Genomic DNA, 22965 nt, shown 5'->3' with positions numbered 1-22965 from the left:
ACACAAATAGATGCTCCTAGAAGTAAAATAATGAAACAAGTGCCTGATAGATGGCTGAGCTTATCAGGAGTTTAATGAATGAGGCAGAATGTTCTAAACCTAAGATAAAAACACAAGCTGATTATCTGATCTATTCAGATAACATCTTCTTAAAAAAAAAAATTCTGCACTTTCTTGAGCTGTCTGGGGAAAAAAATCACAGAGTAGGTGTATTGAGATTACCAAATAGTGTAATCTCAGTTTTACTTACCTGGTTCTTCAGTGGAAATCAGGCAGCATTCAGCATGTGGGACATTCAGGCTTTCTTTTCTATACTTGACAAAGCCAAGAGAAGCCAACAGAACATTGACTACAAAGCTGCCCCTGGGGTCTTTTAAAAATCAATGTTTTTGAGCAATTCATAAAAGACCAATTTCCCATGTCCTCAGCTGATTCTCTTGGAACCCGGTGAGCATCAGTTTGTATTGTTAATGGTGCCTTTTGGAATTCATTTGGAAACAGAGAATACCAACAAAGCTCTCTGAATGGAAAGAAACAGCCTTGCTTCTCCTATTCTTCAGGACATTTAGCAACATTTAAAGGTTTCATGTCTCTACGACATCCAGAGAATTAATAACTTTAATCTCTTTACTGCCCTGATATGATGGGTCCTTCAAATATAAAATCCAGGAGCTGCGGCCTCAGCGGCTTAATTCAATTGTGGGAGTTCAGAATTATCTGAACTCCCTGGCACAGGGTCCGAGAGAAAACCTGGGATTTAATATAATTACCCACTCACAGGTGGCATTTGGGCTGCCCACCTGACGCCAGCTGCTGCTGGTGGAAGATGCAGGTCTCCAGTGTCCCGTGATTCCCATGTGGAAGTTCCTGATAATCTACAGCATTTCAGTACTCCAGACACCTAAATCAGCTGAAGGAATTGACTCCTAGATTCTCACTTAACCCTAAATGTTTACACTTTGGAGATGTGGTTTGGATAAAGCCCAGTTGTTACAGTAGGTACCTGCAGACACAGGCAAGTCAGATGTCTCAATAATCATCTAATTTTTTTTATTCCACAGTTTTAGCAAGCTCTTAATACCCACTGCACCTGGGAGCTTTTAAATGCACCCTCTATCTGCCCGTGGCACAATAAATGCCCTTAAGGCACTGCCATAAACAGCACAGCCAGTTTAGGAAAGGATTCACAACGCGTAATTAAGAAATGCACTTGTGTTTCAAAGCTGCAAATCAAAGGGAGATCAAAGGCAGCTGTTCACAAAGGAGAAGAAAGAAAGGCGCAGAGGAGAGGCAGAACTGAGTTATTCCCACATGAACCACTCAGAAGAGTGAGCAATGAAACCCAGATCCAATTAGAGACACCTGGACCAAAAGATTTTGAACAGCTGGGGGATTAACATGGAAAAAAGGTTCTAAGCTCTTAACACACCTGAGCAGTGAAGTCTTCTGAGAGCTGGAGTCCAAGCCTTGAGGAAAAGCACTTAGAGGAGGATGGACAGAAATCCCAGTTTCACAGAGCTGGAGTCTTCTCTGAGGAACTTCCCACCCCATCCCAGAGTGACTCTCCCTGTTACAGAGGCTACAGAAAATGAGCCAAAAGAAACAGGCTGCAAAAGGTGCCCCTTTTCACTCTCCTTCAAGGAATCAAAGCCAGGTGGAGCTTATGAGCAGGGCTCTGCCTGGAATTCAGGTGGTTTCCCAAATTGCATGCTCTGTTCAGGCCAAGAAAAGTACAAAAAAAAAGTAAGGAATTTAACTTTTGTTAAATTGTGTCTTTCCCAACTCTTGTTAGAATTCTCCACATGATGGGGAGAGTCACTTAGATACATTCAAGTACACCAAACAGAGAAGGGAGGATAAAGTTACAGAGAGAACAAAACAGAAAGGCAGAAATATCACTAAACACTTGTCTAAACAAGACTGGGGAGTAGGATGGGAGGAAGGAAAAAAGAATTCCCAAGGCTCAGAGGAAGGGGGAGTTCTGAGAGGAGAATGTTTTCTGAAATCACTGCCACTGCAGCCCATGTGCAGTCCTGTGATCCTGGAACAGCCCTCTGATGTGTTGTCATGGGAATATTGCAGAGAACATCCTGGTGAATCCCTTCCAAAAACAAACTCTGCTGGCTTTGATCACTCACAACCACTCCTCTGCTGAATGTACACAAGCAAAGGACAATCCAGATAGATCTGCCACACCTGCCATGTCAAATAGGGACTTCTGACAGTCAGTGACACAGCAATAGAGGTGAATAAAAAAAATCTGTGATTACTCAGGCCTCAGCTCTAAATAGCAGACAACTACTTGGCTTTCCTGTACTCTGCATACTGCCCATGCTGTGCTCTTGGAGCACCTAAATCCCTTTCCTCTGCCAAACATCTGAACTATGGGAATCAGCCTCACAGAAATTTTTTAAGAATCAGATTTCCATCATAATCTTCTACAGATTATCAGAAGACACTGCAGAAGGGAAGAGGACAGCTGGTAGAGGTCAGACTGGGGGTTTAACTTGGCAAATCAGACAGCTCTGATGAGGCACCAGTGCATGAAGAAATTTCTTCACCTGGCTTCACCACTGCCACACAGCAAAGCCCTGCACAGCCAATGTTGCACCAAGGTAGAAAAATCATAAACAAAGGCTTCATAAAATCAAGCCTGCTCTGTTAAAATCAGTGGCTGGCCTTGTCAAAGCTAGTATTTTGCAGGTTCCCATGTGAAAGCAATGCTGGTGTGAGCAGTTCATTAACATAACAATCTATTCCTTGGTGAAAAACAACTGGCACCTGGATAAACCTGGATAAACATTAGATAGAAAAATGAACATTATCTCTCACAAACAACTTTTCATGCACATACACCCTCGGGGTTTGAGTGACCAATCAATATAAAATAACAACTTGTTAATAACCAATAAGTAATTGGCAAGAAAGCTACTGACCAATTGGACTCCCACACAAGATCTGTAAAACTGAATAAAAATTATTTATGTGAATAAAGAATGGGCTTTTTCCACCAGGAAGAAAATGGAGTCCCACAGCCAGCAGTGCAGACCCTTTGGGGTGTGTCCAGCCCCGGACCTGTTCTAGTCAGGAGAAGAAGTATTAATTGGGTCAGAGGGAAAGGCTGACTATATCCTGGAAGGAAGAGAAATTATCTGAGCTGGGGCTCTAAATCTCTGCTCCAGTACTCAGCTCAAAATAAAACACAAGATTAAGGGAGATCCATACAAAATGCCCAATATCCTGGTAATCTTATGATCCACCAAATCAGGATATACTGCAAAGAAATCCCAGGGAACACTCTTCTGCACTGCCAGCCTGTGGCTTGCTCCCATTAGCCACTTTGCCTCTGTCCACCTTTGGAAATTATTCATGTAGGGAATCTATTTGCTTAAACCTTGGCAGGAACTAACCAGCAGTTCAGAGGGTGCCAGTGACCCCAAAAGGCTGGATTTTACCAGGTAGTACCTGGCTGCCCCTTCATTTGTAACATACTGATATTAAAGAGCACAGCACAATGCCCTGAGGATAATTATGGACAAGAAGAATCTCCTTAGGATAATGAAAGCCCAGTGTGTGAAGACACAAAGAGTTCTATCATCTTAATAATATTGAGTTTCATGGGATCATAAGCAAAATATACTCCAGTGACTTCCTGAAGGAATGGTGCTGCCAGACCTTTACCTTTTGCTGGCATCTTCATTTACAGGAGGTCCTTTTTTAAACAGGTTTAGATCACTCAGGGCTCTTATAGTCCCCTTTGCGCTGCCAGTGTTCTTCTGCCTGTCCTGCTTCTCCTTCTTCATCTCCATCAAGTTCTGCAGCCGCCTTTGCTGTTGCTCCTCATAAGCCTTGAACTGGCTTTTGAAATCTTCATTCACTTTTACATCTGGCTCCATTGTTTACTAAAAGCATAACAAGAGGAAAGTAAAAAGTGAGAGAGAGCAGAGATCAGCACTGCTCTGAGAAACATCCCCTTCTGGGAGCTGCTCTGCAGATTTTCCCCGCTGATGTCTGCCCAGTCTCCAGCCTGGCTTCAAGTGCCTTTTTCCAAAAATGGCTTTTAAACAGCCCTTTAAAAAAAAAAGTTGTTGGGTGTTTTTCACTCCAAATGTTCCTAAACAGACCTGTTTAAATAAACATTTTAACAGAGGAGCAGGTTGGGGCCAAATCCAAGGCAATGTGGCAGCCACGTCACACTGGCTAAAGGGAGCACAGAGTGTTTGGGACCATCCAGCCTCCCTGCCCATGTCCAGGAAAGCTGAAAATCCCCTCAATTTTTGGGTTAATGAGAGAGAAAGAAAAATATTTTTTTCCTTATGCTCCCTTTAGGGAAGACAAAAGTGTGGCTTACACCTTTCCTGCAAATTTCTAATCACTGAGTGATGACATTAAATAACTAAATAATAATACATTAATTATTAAGTATATTTAATGATAACAATATATTATGAATATATATTTTAAAATATTGATATTGCTACCCAAACATTTTCTTAGGATGAATAAAGGCAGTTTTCTGATAAATTGCAGCCCCTTTCTCCTTCTCTTTGACATTTATTGTGGGCAAAAAAACCCTATTGCACCTTTGGTCTATGAAAATCAACACATAAATACCTCCAAAGGCACGCCCTGCACTAATTAACACAGAGCCTTTCCCACACTGAGGGAAATCCAATTATCCTGATTAGTGCACCAAAAGGCAGAGTGTTCCTTTATGTATTTTATAGGCAGAGAGTCACCTGGACAAGGTGCAAGGAGCAGAGTCTGGTGCCTCTGCACAGCCCACAGGGCTCAGGGCATGAGGGATCAAAGAATTACTGAGTCAGTGAGGTTGGAAAATTAATTTCAATTGATTCAAGCTGATTCTGAGATTTGGAAAAAGCCTGCAAAGATAAGGAGTTCATTCCATTTACTTAAGCAAACTGGATATAAAAGTTAGAGAGCTTTTCTGTTTTCAGTAACCTTTGGGTTGATAATTAAATTTATAATTAGATTGGACCTCTTCATAGATTTAACTACTGACCTTAAAGATAGCAAAGATAAGCAAGAACATCTTCAAACAGTAGTTGTCTCTGTTCTGAAAATATCCTAGAATTATTAGTAGAGTAACTATTTTAGGCTTCATGATTTTTCTCAGAATTTTCTTTACTTAGACTGCGCTGCTGATTAATTTATTATGTCATAACTTCTGGACTTATTTACTAATCTATAGGCCAAAAATGTGCATGGCACTCAAAGTGCAGCTCCAATCACACAATGCTAAAATGGAAAAGCCTTCTCATGTTCTTGGGTCCAACCATTAACCCAGCACTGCCACCAAACCTTGTCCCCAAGTGCCACATCCACGTGGGATGTGAACACTTCCAGGGATGAAGCGTTCCACACTGAAGGGTTCAACGCTTCCAGTGATGAAATATTCCAAAATATCTCATCTAAACTGTGAAAAACACCAATCACTTGGTTTTTAAAATTTTTAAAAGTTTAATAATAATGAAATGGTTATAAAGACAGTAATACAATTAGAATAATAAAATTTAGAGTTAGGACAATTACAAGACAATAAAAAGCAAAGAATTACGGATGTCTGGATGCTCTCGGACATTAAGTCATGAAAAACATCCCTTGTGAACAAAGGAATAAACTTAAAAACAATAGCCTGTTGCATATTCATATATACTTCATGGTTATGCATACATTCTATTTAAAAAAAGAAACTCTGACTGGTATATGTTAACTTTTTCTGTTAATCTCCACGGTGTCTTTGAGTCTGAGCAAGGCCTGAAGAAATTAGCTTCTTCTGATAAGAAAACCATAAATTCCTCTCCTTTGGAAGATTTAGGTGTTCCTCGAAGCGAGTATCTCATTCCCAAAAAAAAAACCTCCCCCCACATACATACTCTCTATTTAACATTATGTTGGAACCTAAAAGTGTATTTAACACACTACTTAAGAGAATGAATGCACCATAACTTTCTAACATTACACACATAATATTCATTGTAAAATTTGTGAAAAGCCAATCACAAAATATGCATTTTTCACATAAACCATCCCTGGCTCTAGGCAGGAGGCAGCAGATGACACAGGAACTCGCACAGGTGGCTTTAGGTGGGAACCTAAAACTATATTAAACACCCTACTTAAGAGAATGAATACAGCAGAACTTTCTAACATTACACATATAATATTCATGGTAATATTTGCGAAAAGCCAATCACAAAATATGCATTTTTCACATGAACCATATGCCTGGCTCCACGCAGGAGGTGACACAGGAACTCACAAAGGTGGCTTTAGGTGGGAACATAAAACTACGTTTAACACACTACTTAAGAGAATGAATGCAGCAGAACTTTCTAACATTACACATATAATATTCACGGTAATATTTGCGAAAAGCCAATCATAAAATGTGCATTTTTCACATAAACCATCCCTGGCTTCAGGCAGGAAGGCAGCAGGTGACATAAGGACTCAGGCAGGTGGCTTTAGTGGGAACCTAAAACTGTATTTAACACACTACTTAAGAGAATGAAGACAGCAGAACTTTCTAACATTACACATATAATATTCACGGTAATATTTGCGAAAAGCCAGTCACAAAATATGCATTTTTCACATCAACCATCCCTGGCTCTAGGCAGGAGGCAGCAGGTGACACAGGAACTTTGGAAAGTCCCCACAGGAGGAGACTCCACGCTCCTTTTGGTTAGACCCTCAGCGGAAAGAACTTCTCACCCATTTTAAGGCGGAAATTCTCGTGTTTCCGTCTGTATATTTCAATTACAACCCTGCAGCTGTTAATTGTCCCCCACCCGCCTCGCCCCTGTGACCTGCCAGGACCCGCTAGGTCCTGGCAGCGCCGCGCTGTTCCCACCGCGGGAAGTGCTGCGCGCACCTCTGGCCTACCCGAGCCGCGTACCGAGGGCACCGGGAGGCTGCCCGGGGCTGTCCCGTTCCCCGTTCGGCGGGAGCGGAGCGGCGGCCCCGGCTGCGGGCCCGGTGCGGCGCCCATGGCAACGGCGGCGCGCGCCCCGCCCCTCAGCGCGGCCGCCATGATGGCTCCAACCCCACAGCCGCTCCCCGCCGCCATTCCGCCAATCCCGCCATTCCGCCAATCCCGCCATTCCGCCATTCCCGCCATTCCGCCAATCCCGCCATCCCGCCAATCCCGCCATTCCGCCAATCCCGCCAATCCCGCCATTCCGCCAATCCCGCCATTCCGCCAATCCCGCCATTCCGCCAATCCCGCCATTCCCGCCAATCCCGCCATTCCCGCCATTCCGCCAATCCCGCCATTCCGCCAATCCCGCCATTCCCGCCAATCCCGCCATTCCCGCCATTCCGCCAATCCCGCCATTCCGCCATTCCCGCCATTCCGCCAATCCCGCCATTCCGCCAATCCCGCCAATCCCGGCCCCTCGCGCCGCCTCCTTCACTGGCTTTCCGCAAATATTACCGTGAATATGATATGTGTAATGTTAGAAAGTTCTGCTGTATTCATTCTCTTAAGTAGGGTGTTTAATATAGTTCTAGGTTCCCACCTAAAGCCACCTGTGTGAGTTCCTGTGTCACCTGCTGCCTCCTGCCTGGATGGTTTATGTGAAAAATGCTTATTTTATGATTGGCTTTTCACAAATATTACCATGAATATTATATGTGTAATGTTAGAAAGTTGTGCTGTATTCATTCTCTTAAATAGGGTGTTAAATACAGTTTTAGGATCCCACCTAAAGCCACCTGTGTGAGTTCCTGTGTCACTTCCTGCCTGGAGCCAGGAACATGGTTGATGTGAAAAAAGCACATTTTATGATTGGCTTTTTTACAAAATATTACCGTGAATATTATATGTGTAATGTTAGAAAGTTGTGCTGTATTCATTCTCTTAAATAGGGTGTTTAATATAGTTTTAGGTTCCCACCTAAAGCCACCTGTGCGAGTTCCTGTGTCACCTGCTGCCTCCTGCCTGGATGGTTTATGTGAAAAATGCATGTTTTATGATTGGCTTTTCACAAATGTTACAATGAATATTATATGTGTAATATTAGAAAGTTGTGCTGCATTCATTCTCTTAAGTAGCGTGTTAAATGCAGTTTTAGGTTATGAGAAAAATACATATTTTATGATTGGCTTTTCTCAAATATTACAACGAATATCATGTGTGCAATGTTAGAAAGTTCTGCTGTATTCATTCTCTTAAATAGGGGTGTTAAATATAGTTTTAGGTTCCCACCTAAAGCCACCTGTGTCACCTGCTGCTTCCTGCCTGGATGGTTTATGCGAAAAATGCGTATTTTATGACTGGCTTTTCGCAAATGTTACAATGAATGTTGTATCTGTAATGTTAGAAAGCTATGCTTTATTAATTCTCTTAAGTAGTGTATTAAATACACTTTTAGGTTCCAACATAATGTTAAAATAGAGACTATGTATGTGGGGGGAGTTTTATTTTTTAGGAATGAGATACTTGCTTTGAGGAACACCCGAATCTTCCAGACAAAAGGAATTTATGGTTTTCTTATCAGAAGAAGCTAATTTCGCAAATATTACAATGAATATTATATGTGTAATGTTAGAGAGTTGTGCTGTATTAATTCTCTTTAAGTAGTGTGTTAAATACAGTTTTAGGTTCCCACCTAAAGCCACCTGTGTGAGTTCCTGTGTCACCTCCTGCCTCCTGCCTGGATGGTTTATGTGAAAAACGCTTATTTTATGGTTGGCTTTTCACAAATATTACCTTGAATGTTATATGTGTAATGTTAGAGAGTTGTGCTGTATTAATTCTCTTAAGTAGTGCATTAAATACACTTTTAGGTTCCAACATAATGTTAAAATAGAGACTATGTATGTGGGGGGAGTTTTATTTTTTAGGAATGAGATACTTGCTTTGAGGAACACCTAAATCTTCCAAAGGAGAGGAATTTATGGGTTTTTTATCAGAAGAAGCTAATTTCTTCAGGCCTTGCTCAGACTCGAAGAAAAAGTTAACATATACCAGTCAGTTTCTTTTTTTAAATAGAATGTATGCGTAACCATGAAGTATATATAAATATGCAACAGGCTATTGCTTTTAAGGCTTATTCCTTTGTTCACTAAACATTTTTGGCAGCTTGGTGTCCAAAAACATCAGGACGTCTAATTCTTTGCTTTTTGTTGTCTTGTAATTGTCCTAACTCTAAATTTTTCTTATTCTAATTGTACTACTATTTTTATAACCATTTTATTATTATTAAACTTTTAAAAATTCTAAAAAGAAGTGATTGGTGTTTTTCACACTCCCCATCTGTGTGGGAGCAGGCAAGGGTGATACCAGCCGGGATTCCAGGAGAGCACCAGCTGGGAATTTCCTTTCCCCATCCCCGCCAACAAATCCATAGGTGAACAATTATTACCTCCACTGCTCACTTTTATTCGTGTTTAATCTCCCCCTGCTCTGTACAACAGGTCACAGAGAGGTAGGTGCACTTTGTACCTTGTATGTGTGACATCTGAGACTGTCACCATGGAATGTCAGCTGACAGGAAAATACTTGTTTTTTTAGAAATTGGCTTTTATTTTTGTGACTGCTGTTGGAAATACAAGGAGATTGAGTGTAAACTCACAGACAAATATTTTAATACCTCAAAGGTGATGGGGGGCGCTTTTCAGATTTAAATGTTTTAAAATTTTCTGCAGGAAACAGTACTGCAGAAATCAGCTAGATCGTACAGTTTAAAAGCATTAAATCACCAAATTGTAGATTTCACAATCTGTATTTTAAATGTTACATTTAGATGTTACTCAGAAGAACACCCTAAATAAAGTTACAAAATACCATAATCCAAGGTTCTGATATAGCAAAAATAGGGAGCCTGTGTCTTTGTTAACAATGAATAAATATAACATTTAAATAGCTGCAACATACTTATCACATGCTTTAAACAAAAAATATAGATGTTTATATAGCTCTCAATATTTTAGAAGTCATTTAGTGCTACTGGAAGCTTCTAAATTACAAATTTAGAGGCAGAGGATAGAAAATGACAGCAAGGTGTTCCTGACATTCCCTAACAGAAGCCAGTTCAGACATCGTGTTTTTGGGCAAAAACAGCAAAAGAAGTCACCAAATTTAGGACTGAGCTGAAGGGGAAGATTGAGGGATTGCACTCCACGGTATCCCCTAAAAACTGGGATGTGGTGGTGTCAGTCAGAGAGACCCAGACCCCAATACCTGCTCCCCCAGGTCACATTCTGAGGCTGCCAGGTTCAGCACAGTGTACCATACACAAAATAGAACAATTCACTAATGCCATTAATTATTTGTTTTCCTCAAGAGCCCCTCAATAGGAGGTTTGGAGCTGCAGTACACAGGCCACCACCAGGACAGGGATTTCAGACAGCTTCCCACTATTCTTTGGGCTTCAACACATACTCCTGGAACATGGAATACAGCACCCCTGCAAGACAGAAATAAAAAGCACAATTAAAGAACTGTGTTAAATTAGAAATAATGGGTTTCAAAATCTGAACAGTTCTCAGCAAGACAGAATTTCCCTACCTCCTCAGCTGCATTTTTTAAAATAAACACTACAAAATTCTTTCTACAGAGAGAAAACAGGTATGAAAATATACTATTTATGAAAATTGAGATCCTGAGCTAATTCTAGTTCCTTCTGTGGCCAAAGTCAAGCTTTTCTGTTGTTCCTGCTGGGAATGCAGTGTGGACAAACAGTGTTTCATGGGATGTACATTTACACATAAATGAGACCTGGGATGTACAGATCAGGGGCACAATGTCCCTGTACATTCAGACACTCAAGTCCAGTCCTGAAAAAATACATATACCTATAAATATATATTTTAAATATATATTTTATATATATATACCTATAAATACATATACCTATAAATATATATTTTAAATATATGTAATACATATATAAATTAAAAAATATAAAAATACATATACCTATAAATATGTATTTTAAAAATATATAATACCATGGTCTACTGTAGGACTGAAGTAAACAAATTTCCCTTTGTCCCCTTAAAAAGGAAAAAAGCCCAGGAGTTCCTCTCCTCAATTTCGTTAAAAGACACCTCATAGGACCTTGGGGACTTCACCTCAAACTTAAATTGGACAAGAGCCAAAAAGTCCTGCCTAAGCAATTCCCTAGAAAAGAATAGAACAAAAGTAGTAAATCGCTTTTGTGAAGTGGTTTAGCAGGAGCAAGAACCTCCTGTCCTGACTCGGCTTTTCTCTGTAAAGAGCTTTTTTTATTTTTGCCTTTTATTAAAACTTTTGTTTCCAACACTGTCACAAGAGCCATCCTGCTTCTTTTATGCCACCTGAGGTAGCTGAGCTATCAAGGGTATAATGCTTATCTCTGAGAGCCTATAAGACCAGGCTCAAGAAAACAAAGCATTAATCTACACAAGCTGTAGATCTTCCAATGCATTAAATTCAGAAACAGCAACATATTTACAAGGGAAAGTATTAATGTCAGATGAATGTTTTCTTTTTTTTGGCCTGAAAGAGGCAGAGATGCAGAACCTCACGTTCCACATCTAGACATAATCAAAACTGCTGCTCTGAAATGATATACTTAAGTACATAGAATCAGATCACTCCAGAAAGGCTGACTGAGCACCAGTAAGGAATCCAAACATCCTGGAATAAATGTTCTGGATGCTTCCAGGCAGCCATGCCAGCTCTGTTATCCACTGGAGAGGCACAGGAGGCTCTCCATGGTTTGCCACTGCCAGGGACAGCTCCCGTTCCATACGTACCACACGTCAGGGCTCCCACGGCGAAGCCCTGGGCTGCCACGCGCATGTGGATCAGGTGAAGGGACAACTTCACGTTACCTCTGTGCTTCAGCTTGTACAGCCCGTAGGCAACCACGGCGGTGAAGCCACCCATCCCTGCAAGGCAAGGAGAGCATCCCTCTGAGTGGAGATCCAGAGCACCGGGGACCCACCTAAACAAAACAGCCTGTGAACCACTGAGCTGTTCAGGTTGGAAAAGACCCTTTAGATCATTGAGTCCAACCATTCCCCCACAACTGCCAAGGCCACTGCTAAACCCTGTCCCCAAGTGTCACATCTATACAGGTTTTCAATCCCTACATGCATGGTGATTCCACCACTGCCCTGGGCAGCCCCTTCCTTGAAGAAATTTTTCCTAATATCCATTCTGCTCTACACCTCCCCTGGCACAACTTGAGGCCATTCTTTCTCATCCTAAAATAAGCCTGTTTTGATCTAATCACTCTGGTTTTGTGTAGTGGTAAATCCTAGCCCTGGTTTCAGTGTAGGGAAGAGCAAGAGATTTCCACCAGCATTAAAATGCCAAAGGAGCAGCTTGAGGTGTCAGAATTCCCTGGATATTTTTCAGGCAGAACCAGGGCTCCTCATACCTCCTTTCCTGCATAGACACTCACAGCCAGGACCCCCAGCCAGCTGATGCTCAGACTCTCAGTGTGTGGATGCTCCCTGAAGTACCCACTGGCCTGCCTCAGTTGCTGTTTTGGGTGTTGTCACATTTGGCCAGGTGCCACCAGGACAGGACAAGTCACATGCTATTGTCCCCAAGCTGTGAGGAGGGTGGCTCCACCAGGTCTCTTTCCCAGGGCCAGAAATCACTGATATTCCTTCAGAAGAGCAAATAGCCCCAGCTTTGCCAGCTCCAACACGGAAGCTTCCACGGAACACACAACAGAATTGCACAGACTTCCAATTCCATCTATTTAATTCAATTTTTAGGATTATTTGCACAGTTCACAGGTGCATGCCAAGTTTTAAGTGCTGTGTATATTTTACTCAGCAGAGCATGGGCAGTTTGTCTTCCCTGAGTCAGAGCACTACCAGTGCCACCAGAAAGCTGTAAGCACTTAATTCACTCTCATTAAATACCAATTAAGAGTCTTAGGGCCCAGCTCTGACACAGGTCAAAAGTGAGTTCTGCCAATCTGTTTCAGGGAACTGGAGCTCCTGGAGTTCATGGTTCAGCCCAGAAAGGTGGAGACAAAGTGCAGTGACCACGGAAGCAGTGACGGAAATCTGCTGGCAAACACTAGGAACAGTTCACCCCGAGTGACCCCGCTGCTCTCCAGTTAAGGTGGCTGGAAATCAAAACGTGTCTTGTGTCACACAAAAGCTGATCTCTGATCTCCTCAGAAGCTCATTTGGAGTCTCAACAGAGAGGCTGAGAACTTTAACAACTTCCTCAAGCTGGGGTAACATAAAAATTACTACAAAAATGCATTTTAAACTAAACAATAGCAGCAGAGGGCTGAAACATTTACCAGACAGGCTGCAATTTAAATCCTTCTAGTTTGTATTTTGATAACTTTTAAGTCACTTAGTAGTGTCACATAATTCCCAGGAACTATGCTCCAGAACAGCTGCACAACACACTCCCTAACCACTTCACAGCATCACTTTCCCATTTTTCCTAGCCTCACTTAAAAATCCTTTCAGAGTTTGTCGATTTGGGTTTTTTTCTTACACTTGTAGGTTCTGAGTTTTTTAATTAAGGTAACAGACCTCATTAATTTCCCTCTGTCTTTTAGGACAACTCTTATGGGGAGGTAATTTTTAAGTAATTTCCTGTTTACAGAAAAAAGGTGAACAGTGATGGTGTTTCCCACATTGATTGTGCAAACACATTTCTCCATTTTTGAACTCACCAATGGGCACAAACGGCGTCTCCTTAAATTTTTTGAGCAGCTTTGAGGTCTGGCTGGTCTCTGTCTCATAGTCAGGGAGAACAGATTCCTGGCTGGGTGACATTGTGGCTGTGAAGACAAAGAACGTCCCTTCAGGTTTTGGAAACCCCAGATAAAGAGAATCTTTAGGAAAAGAAAATCCCTTGTCACAAATAGCCAGGTAGTGAGATATAAGAACAGGCACCATGAACAGATGGCTAAATTCAAGTGAAGCTTGGGAAGCAGGACTGTGCTTACTAGGAGAGGTAAGAACAAAACAAAACCAAAAAAAGTAGGAGAGCAACAAATTTTTGCCATCCGTTTTCACACCATTAGAGATCCCAGTGATCCCCCCCATGCTCACAGGCAGCCACAGAAAGCTTTGGACACTGCCTGCCCTTCCTTTTAGGAATTCCACGCCTCACCACAGTGCTTGGCTTTCGCAGGCTGGTCCTTTATGGCCGTTCTGACCTCAGCAAAGTTCACTTCTCTCCCCTCATTCCCTGCCAAGAGCAGCAGCCACAGCAGCTGGGCTGGGAAGCACGAGCTGCTGCACAAGGTCAGCCCTGCCTGGCAGCTCCTCAGTCACTATCCCACATCAACAGAACTCCAAATTCCCAATGGAGAACACAGGGAAGGGGAACAGCCACCGCCAAGGAGCTGCTGAGCAAGTCCTCAATGGGTGCAAACTCCTGTGAGGTCGCATTAGGAGGAGAAGCCATCCACAGGTGATTTCTCACCTTCCCCCAAGGAAAATAAAAAGCAGCAACAGCTTGAGAAGGGCTCCACTCACAGAACCATCATCACCAAAGTTAGATCATCCTCAAGACCTTCCCAGCCTTTTGTGTTGGGAATTGCATGGATTACACCAAGACCTGTTCCCTCCTCAGTACTCCATTCAGTCAATGATAATTTCTGCCAGTGACACCACAGAGGGCCCTGCTAGAAAAATCTCTACTGCTATCGCTCAGCTTTGCCACCAACAGCAAAACACAACTCAGGGGCACATAGAAAGGCTCCAAGCTCTCAGAATAAACCAAGTGGAATTTCATTAAGCAGGTGCCAGTAACCTTAGGCTGAAGACACATTTCAACGGTGGCCATGCTCCGTGGTTACACAGCATTCAGTGCACACCCGTGTGAGCAGTCTGACTGGTTCTCAAACCATTTCCTCTGCAAGGCCAAAGGATTTGGTCTCTCTACGCCTGCTACAACCATTCTTATTGGCTAAATGTAAGCTATCATTTTAGCCTGACTCATTCATAGAAGGAAACAAGAGCTTTCCACCACTTAGCAGAGGAGGCGACAGCCAGAGGTAAGACTTACACATGAAAATTATATTAAAAGTGAAACAATTCATCCACCGCGAGAAAGTTCCTGTGACCTTCAGCTCAGACCAAGATGGGCACAGGGCAGAAGAAACGGGGTGAAACACACGGCCCAGCTGCCCTGACCTTGCCGACACCGAACAGGGCGCTCAGGGCACCGCGGGCGACACTGAGGCACGACCACGGGTGGGAAGGCGACAGGTCCCAGCATCCTCCCGGCAAGGGGGAGGCCCTGGGTACCCCCTCCGTCTGCCCAGCTCCACGTGCGGACCCTTCCCCATTCCAGCCCCAGGCCGCCGCACTCCTCATGGAGACCCGCAGGCACCTTCACCGCGCTCCGGCCTTGTGCCGCATGTCCCCCAGCTCCGCTCCTGCCCCAATCACATCCCCCCACATGGAAACCTTTGCTCGTGCAGCCCCGGGGCCGTGTCCCCGGCAGCGTCTCCCCCCCGAGCCGGCTCTCACCGCGCGCGTCCCGCACCGGCCGGCGTCTGCCGCGCCCGGCCCCGCCCCGCCTCTTATTGGCGGCCTCCGCCCCGCCCCTCCGCCGGGACCACAACTCCCAGCGTGCCCCGCGCCCGCGCGCTCGCCGGCGGCCAATCCGGAGCGCGGTGGTGAGCGCCGCTTCCTTGCGCGGTGACGTCACGCGCGGCGCTCCGCATTGCGGCGGGGGTGGCGCGGCCGGCAGGGGGCGCTGCGGGGTCCGCCCCCCCCCTCAGGGCCGGCCCCGCCTCAGCCGGTGCCGGGGCCGCTCCAAAACAGCGGAAAAAGGAAGAGATTAGATTAGATGGAAGAGATTAGATATTGGGATAAGGAATTGTTCCCTGGGAGTTGGTGAGGCCCTGGCACAGGGTGCCCAGAACAGCTGTGGCTGCCCCTGGATCCCTGGAAGTGCCCAAGGCCAGGCTGGATGGGTCTTGGAGCAGCCTGGGACAGTGAGAGGTGTCCCTGCCATGGAAGATGTCCCTCCATGGAAGGTGTCCCTCCATGGAAGGTGTCCCTGCCCATGGAGGTGTCCCTGCCATGGAAGGTGTCTCTGCTATGGAAGTTGTCCCTCCATGGAAGGTGTCCCTGCCATGGAAGATGTCCCTGCCATGGAAGGTGACTCTGCCATGGAAGGTGTCCCTGCCCACAGAGGTGTCCCTGCCATGGAAGATGTCCCTGCCCATGGAAGGTGACTGCCCATGGCAGGGGATGAGACTGTACAGCAAATCCCTCTGGGAAAAGCCAGTGTCCATAAAGGAGACAGAGGAGTCCTGCAGCTTTATTCGGGTGAAGGCAGCGAGGCCGCTGGGGCACATCCCCGTGGGTTTTCTCTCTCGAGGTTTCGGAGGGTGCAGCCTCCTTTTATCCCAAACTCCGCCACTTGTTTCCCTCTTCCTTCCCCCACTGGCCGAGGTACCAGGGAGGTGCAGCCGTCCCGAACCCCCTGCCACGTATCCCCCCTTGAACATGTTATTTACCCCAAAGTTCAGAAACTCAGGCTTGTGCGGCCCCATTTGGCTGTTTCAGGAGTCAAACTGTCCAGGTTCTGTAACAAACCTGCTGCTTGAACTTGGTAGAAACATTAAGCCCCATTTCAAAGCCCTTCACAACCGTCCCCTCACCCATGGAATTGTTTGTAAAGACATCAACACACATCTTCCCTATTAGATGAGATGGTCTTTAAAGTCCCTTCAAGCCCAAACCCTTTGGAGATTCTGTGAAATTTAGGCTCTTACTTAGTCCTTTGCTGAAGATCTTCCACCTGATGTCAAAATCATGGAATGGTTTGGGTTGGAAGGGACCTTAAAGTTCATCCTGTTCCAACCCCTGCCATGGGCCGGGGCACTTTCCACCAGATCAGGTTGCTCCAAGCCCCATCCAACTTGGAACACTTCCAGGAATGTGGCAGCCACAGCTTCTCTGGCTTTGCTTCAGTCTGATTTTCTTGGTGCTGAATTATGTCATTGACCATGTTTTCCCATATTTCATCTTTCAGGCAGACCTGGTTTTACCCCCACTCTGTGCAAGGATTTTGATGCCCAAAGACAGCCTGAAATTGCTCCTGACTTAAACCGTACTCTGAAAGAGGAAGAAGAATCCAGAGGGATCCCAAAGATCCCCAAAAAATCTTTTCCTAAGTCTGAGAACAGCTTGTCATAGAAAACCAGCTGAGATAAATAATTTTGTCCCTAAGCCCAGTGCTCCTGTGTGGTGTTTGTACCTCCTCATCTCCAAGCTGGGGGGAGGCAGAGCTGCTGCAGCTGCAGGGTCACTCTGCCACCGACATTTGGCATTTTGGGCAGCAGACAAGCGCTGCATCTCTCTAAATGTGCTGCCCATTACCCCTAATCTTGTTATTTTAATTGCCAAAGCCATCAGGGCCCTGCAGTCTGAAATGAAACAAAAAATCAATGCAATTACCAGCCCTGAAATTGAGTTAAAATCTTGTAATAAATTACAGCGAAGGCCACTTTCTCCAGTGACTCTCAGAGGCACGTTTAATTCTCTGCTTCAGGGCAGAAACTCAATTAAAAACAAAAACTTATTTCATTTTAATTGCTGGCCTAATGAAACCTCTGTCACCTGCAGCTTCCTTGTGTGTGTGTCCAGCGTCTCAGTTCTACAAGTGGCTTCTTGCTCTCTGCTAATGTGTGTGTTGCACACACATAGTAATAATAATAATATATATTTATTTATTACATGGTATATTTAAAGTGCAGCAGCAGCTGATGGTGGCAAACATGGAAATGGGTAATAAGAACAAATTTCTCTCTGTGAATCCTCTGTGAATCTCTGTGGATGTGGGTCTGTGGCCATCGCTGCTGCTCTGCTCTCCTGTTTTTACCAGGGTGGTTTGGTGTGTGTAAAATGCACTGGGATTGGCACAGGGGAAGCTTTGGCACAGCCAGCGTGTTCCATAGCCCTGTTTGTTGGTGAGATGAGGAAATGAGCAGGAGTGTGACCACTAACCCTTGCTGATGCCCAAAACTCCTGCAATAAACTGCTTCATCAGAAACACCTTTGATAGAGACCATTTGTGCTCTGGCAGGGGATGAGAACCCTGCAGCATCAGATTTCCTGGAAAACACGTGGATTTTGTAGCAGGGACTCAGCCTAGTGGGAGCTGTTCTAGAGGTTACGCTTAAACCCCGAGTGGAGATCAATCCTCCAGGACGGACAGGGAGTAATGAAAAGCAGGAAAAAACAAAAGAGAACCGGGGAGGTTGTGCTGAGCTCACATTTCCTGACTGTCCTCTTACACAAATGGAAGAAGTTCTTAAAAGCCTGGTTCAAGCCTCTGGGAGAATGGAAAGAGAAGAAGCTTCTGTAAGTGCCTTTTCTGCTTCTTGCTTGTAGACAAGGCAACACAAGAAACCTGGCAAGGCTCTCTTTTGTTTTTGAATGGTTGACAGCTCGGGGCCAGGATTAATTCCTGAGCTCAGCCCTCCCTTCCACTCTGGGGTACAGGATGGGGATGCGGACGCTAGTGCTGGGCTAATGTGGAGGGAGAAGGATCTGGGAGAGCGAGAAAAGGCATCTCAGTGGGCTGGAAGAGAGCCCAAATGCAAATTTTGGGAATATCCTGGTGTGGGCAGAGGGGGGTGTGAGGGGGAAGGTGTTTATGAGTCTCGGGTGTTGCTGTTATCAGCAAGGTGCGCAGCTTTGGTTTCCTCTCGAGGGTCTGCAGTCACAGCTGAGGGTGAATTTCCTCCAAAATATGATACAAAAAAATAAATGTTAAAAAGCTCATTCCCAGACAAGTCTTTTTGTGGCACTTTCCCGTGGCAGATCCCTGCTCCCCCACTGCTCTGTCCAAAGTGCTCTGCAGCACTTGCCAAAGAACTGTGAGACTGCATGAAAACATTTCAATCCAGCTCAAACCCAGTTTTTCTTTTCTTTTCAGCTGCCTGGAACTGCCTGGAATGCGTATTTAAGCAATTTCAGTCATGGGACCACAGCGGGTACGAGCAGAGCTTCACCCTTTACAGCTGCACACCCACTCTGAGCCTCTGGGGTGGAGGGGCACCCCTTTCCCTGGGTGTTTGTGGGGAGGGAGCCTAAAACCTGCAGATCCACCATGGGATATGTCCTGGATGGGATGCACAGCATAGCCAGGGATCAACAGCTTCATGTTCTCATTTCTGAGTGGCTGCAAATCCTGGAGGGGAAAACAGATCCTTGAGGAGAGACTGGAGCTACACAGCAAAGGCTGTTTGGGATTCCTGGAAAATGAGTCCCAGGGAAAAGATGAGTATCTTTGGCCATGGCTGAAAAAATGTGCGCTTTAGGGGTAGAGGGGTGTTCACATGATTTTTTGCAAAACTGTTTTGTTTTGCTGCCAGATTAACCTTGATGATTAAACTCCTCATTAACCTTCAAAGTGCCAACAGCACCAGGCAAATCCCATCTCCTACTATGTGAAATGAGCTCCTCAGTGACAGCTTTTTTCCTGAAAATCAGATGCCAAAAGTAGGAGGCTCCCAATCACTCACCATTTCCTGAAATCTGGGCTGCAGCCATCTAAACAATGACGTCCACAGTTCCAGGGAGTGACCAGTGCAGAGGTTGTGTCATGCATTGTCTCAGCAGAATTGATTCCAGCAGTGTTCTTCCAGCTGAATCTCTCTTTCTCACCATAATTCAGGACTGGATTCTGGTGCCTAAATGCCCTCACCTTGGATGAGTCTTTGAGCAGCCTGGGATAATAGAAGGTGTCCCTGCCCAGGGCAGGAGGGTTGGAACAAGATGTTCTTCAAGGTTCTTTCCAACCCAAACCATTCTGGAATCCTGTGAATTCTGTATTTTCCACTCACCAATGCCTTTTTCCAGAATCCATGTCTTGTTGGCCTAGAGCTGGCATGGAGAGGCCTCAGTGTCCTCCCAGGAGCAGGGAGATGTTCAGCATTTCACCTTGGGGAACAGCCTCACTGACATAAAGGCTGGTGGCAGGTTCTTCTTTACCAAGAATTGAGATGCTGCTTTTTCAGTAGTGACCAAAGTGAATAAAAGCAGCTCACAGGGAGCTGTGCTGGTGGATTTCCTATAATTTAGAGCAGAAACTTCACTAAAAGCTTGTGGTGGTGCCAGGAGGAAGTAGTGATGTCTGTCAGAGGAAACCATGTGCATTCATTTTTGAGTTTTATGTGTTTGAGTAAGGAAAGCAGAATTAATTTTAGGTTTTTTTTAGGTTGTTTGTTTGTTTGTTTGTTTGTTTGTTTGAATATGTACATGTAGACAGCTATCCCCATGCTCAGGCAAAGGCCAAGTTGTTCAGGACAAAAAATACTCACCAGACAGTGGCAGAAATTTAAACCAGTGAAATTCCAGTGTCTGAATGGAGCCTACAAGAAAGACAAAAAGGGCCTTTTTACAGGAGCATGGAGTGACAGGACAAGGGGTAATGGGTCTTTCAGTTGAAAAAGGGTAGGTTTGGACCAAAAAGGGGAGGAATTTCTTTGCTGTGAGGCCCTGGAACAGCATGCCCAGAGAAGCTGTGGCTGCCCCAGGATCCCTGGAAGTGTTCAAGGCCAGGTTGAACAGGGCTTGGAGCAGCCTGGGACAGTGGAAGGTGTCCCGTCCATGGCAAAGGTTGGAGCAAGATGATCTTGAAAGTCTCTTCCAACCCAAACCATTCTGTGATTCTATGAACTAAACATCTCTGTGTCTCAAAGATGTGATTCACATTCCCTCTGTGATGTGCTCTTTGCTTCCTGTGTGAATTGGAACAACACCTTGATCTCTTTCCCTTGCTCTTAGGCAGCCACTGGTCAAACACAACGTCGGGAGTGACAGCAACAACCACAGACATGTGGCTGGATGCTGCCAATTTGAGTGAGTACCCGTACGAGTACCTGGATGAAGAGGATTATGGGCTCTATGGCCTCTGCACCAAGGAGGAGGTCCTGTCCTTCAGCAGGGTGTTCTTGCCATCATTTTACACCGTGATCTTCCTGGTTGGAATGGCTGGGAATGCCCTACTGTTTACTGTCCTCCTCATGCACATCAAGAAGAAAAAGAAGATGACTGAGCTGTATCTGATGAACCTGGTGGTTTCAGACTTCTTCCTGCTACTGACCCTTCCTTTCTGGGCTCTGCACATTTCTCAGTGGGTCACCTGGGACATCTTGTGCCCATTCTTAAGTGCCATGTACACTCTGAACTTCTACAGTGGCATCTTCTTTGTGAGCTGCATGAGCCTGGACATGTATCTGCAGATAGTTCATGCTTGGTCTCCTCACAGCTCCACGGTGTGGAGGAATTCCATCCTCATCTTGTTGGTGATGTGGGTACTTTCCATAGCTCTCTCCATTCCTGATGGCCTCTTCACCAGCACAAGGCAAACTCGCAACAAAACCATAATGTGCACCCAGGATTATGGCCAGGAACATTTATTTTGGAAAGTTGTCTTTCGGGTGACTCAAAACATCCTGGGATTCCTTTTCCCCTTCCTCTTCATGACGTTCTGCTACTCCCGCATCGCGTGTGTGCTCAACACCTCACAGATACCTGGCTTCAGGAGAGCTCTCTGCTTGGTCCTTACTCTGGTGGGAGTCTTCTTTGTGCTGTGGTGTCCTTACAACGTTGTGCTCATCCTCCACTCCCTGCAAGATGTCGGTGTGATCAGGAGCTGTGAAAGCAGTAGGAAACTGGACTATGCCCTGCAGATCACCGAGAGCTTGTCCTTTGTCCACTGCTGTCTCAACCCCTTGCTCTATGCTTTTGTGAAGAAACGGTTCAGGGCATATTTGTGGAAGATCCCTCAGGCCATTTTCAGGAGAGGAGCCTTCTTTTCCATTCAGGACTCCCAGACAAGCCTGTCTTGCAGCAGACATGCAGCTGAGATAGAAATGTTGAGCATCACAAATGCATCATAAATATTTACATTATGTGTGAGCCCTCTGTCCTGCCTGTGATGGAGTTGGTGTGAGCCCACAGCACTGTTTAACCAGATAGTTCATCCTAGCAACAATCTTGAGATGAGGTTTCCAATCCATACTGAGATTGGAAAAGTACATGTGGGATCTCTCTGTTGCAAGTGGAATTATGAAAGAATTGTCCTGTATTTACACTAGTGGAAGAAACCCAGTTCTCATCTGGAGGCAGAAGCAAACACAGAATCAGATTTCTCAATGTTGTGCCTTAAAAAATGCAAACTAAGACTTGAGGAGAAATTATCCTCCTCCCTGGCGCAGGCTTTCCATGGATGGAATTTCATGCTCATCCATCAGGCCAGAAAGACTGCCAAGGGATCTGGCTCTTACCATCTGCCAGATGATTTAACTGGGATAATCTCATTTTCTACCAGGAGATACAACAGGAAGGACTGGACATCTTTAAGCTGAGCTGTTCTCTGTCATGATGAGCTGTGGCACACTCAGACCTGCTGAGCAGGGAACTGTGACTCTCCAAGGGGCAGAGCCTTGGTTAGAGATCAGTTTGATCATCAGCTGATTTGAGACAGTTTGAGCAGAACACAGTCCAGACCAGTAACAGTGAGAAAGAGATAAAAAGGGGGCTCAGCAGAACAGTGGTGGAGGTATTTGCCTTCCACGATTCAGTTTGACAAGATAAAAAAGATCCATGGGTATGAGCTATAACATAAATATTGGCTTTGAAACACAACAAGAGTGAGAACATGGCCTGAACAGAAGAGCACAGAGAGCTGATGGTCAATCCTTATTACCCAATGCAGCTTTGAAGTTCAAGGTTCTGAGTTTGCTGACTTTTATTTAAAGGCATTATTCACCCCAAATGCTCCTGAACATTAAATACTCCCTTTCCGTCCTGTAAATCTATTAAGTCTGGAAGTTGCCTAGAGTTGTACAAATAAAATAATGAATTTAAAAGAAAGCCTCATCACATTTATTTTATTAGTACATAAGATTACAGGACTGAGAAGGGCTTTGAGTTGATCGCTGCTGTTATTTTTCTTCCCAACATTGCTACAGTGTTTTTCCAAAATGG

The 22965-nt window shown here is 44.8% G+C and overlaps 3 protein-coding genes across 15 annotated transcripts in view; 1 reads left to right on the top strand and 2 right to left on the bottom strand.

Annotated features, from left to right (window-relative positions):
• Positions 1–7061, bottom strand: part of CCDC13 (coiled-coil domain containing 13) — a 33178-nt gene extending 26117 nt beyond the window's left edge. For 5 of the 12 annotated variants that reach the window (XM_085562688.1, XM_085562700.1, XM_085562705.1 and 2 more), the window contains exons 1-2: positions 6899–7055; positions 3682–3902 (exon numbers count right to left, since the gene is read on the bottom strand). In XM_085562688.1, coding sequence (XP_085418814.1) covers positions 3682–3896 — 215 coding nt within the window. In that variant the 5' untranslated portion in view covers positions 3897–3902; positions 6899–7055. Of the gene's footprint in view, positions 1–800; positions 876–1429; positions 1565–3681; positions 3903–6898 lie in introns of those variants that run through there. The other 7 variants (XM_085562712.1, XM_085562728.1, XM_085562735.1 and 4 more) reach the window with 5 other exon arrangements.
• Positions 7062–9526: 2465 nt separating this feature from the next.
• Positions 9527–15508, bottom strand: HIGD1A (HIG1 hypoxia inducible domain family member 1A). Of its 2 annotated transcripts, none has more exons than XM_021537976.4 (4): positions 15418–15508; positions 13671–13778; positions 11770–11904; positions 9527–10436 (listed from the first exon to the last, which is right to left on the bottom strand). In XM_021537976.4, exons 2-4 carry the CDS (start codon positions 13771–13773, stop codon positions 10387–10389), a joined length of 288 nt encoding a protein of 95 aa, XP_021393651.2. In that variant the 5' UTR covers positions 13774–13778; positions 15418–15508; the 3' UTR covers positions 9527–10386. The 2 variants fall into 2 exon arrangements, with proteins under 2 accessions (XP_021393651.2, XP_021393650.2); XM_021537975.4 differs by having other exon boundaries at positions 15481–15508.
• On the top strand, positions 14249–22851 carry ACKR2 (atypical chemokine receptor 2). The gene is made up of 4 exons (XM_031503761.3): positions 14249–15002; positions 16997–18327; positions 18905–18962; positions 20758–22851. Exons 2-4 carry the CDS (start codon positions 18265–18267, stop codon positions 21873–21875), a joined length of 1239 nt encoding a protein of 412 aa, XP_031359621.2. The 5' UTR covers positions 14249–15002; positions 16997–18264; the 3' UTR covers positions 21876–22851.
• The last annotated feature ends 114 nt before the right edge of the window (positions 22852–22965 follow it).

This window comes from Lonchura striata, chromosome 2 (assembly GCF_050655825.1).
Source record: "Lonchura striata isolate lonStrDom1 chromosome 2, ASM5065582v1, whole genome shotgun sequence".
In the NCBI taxonomy this organism is placed as follows: domain Eukaryota; kingdom Metazoa; phylum Chordata; class Aves; order Passeriformes; family Estrildidae; genus Lonchura; species Lonchura striata.
Note: the sequence above shows the minus strand (reverse complement) of the source record. Positions and strands in the feature narration are given on the sequence as shown.

What these genes read in the sequence shown, in the direction of transcription:
- HIGD1A (XM_021537976.4), bottom strand. Translation starts at nt 13,773, where the DNA reads ATGTCACCCAGCCAGGAATCTGTTCTCCCTGACTATGAGACAGAGACC. An exon ending in GACGCCGTTTGTGCCCATTG is followed by an intron (nt 11,905 to 13,670) that starts GTGAGTTCAAAA and finishes CTTGCCTTGCAG; the next exon opens with GGATGGGTGGCTTCACCGCC. An exon ending in CGTGGGAGCCCTGACGTGTG is followed by an intron (nt 10,437 to 11,769) that starts GTACGTATGGAA and finishes TCTGTCTTGCAG; the next exon opens with GGGTGCTGTATTCCATGTTC.
- ACKR2 (XM_031503761.3), top strand. Translation starts at nt 18,265, where the DNA reads ATGGAAGAAGTTCTTAAAAGCCTGGTTCAAGCCTCTGGGAGAATGGAA. An exon ending in TGGAAAGAGAAGAAGCTTCT is followed by an intron (nt 18,328 to 18,904) that starts GTAAGTGCCTTT and finishes TTTTCTTTTCAG; the next exon opens with CTGCCTGGAACTGCCTGGAA. An exon ending in CAGTCATGGGACCACAGCGG is followed by an intron (nt 18,963 to 20,757) that starts GTACGAGCAGAG and finishes CCTTGCTCTTAG; the next exon opens with GCAGCCACTGGTCAAACACA.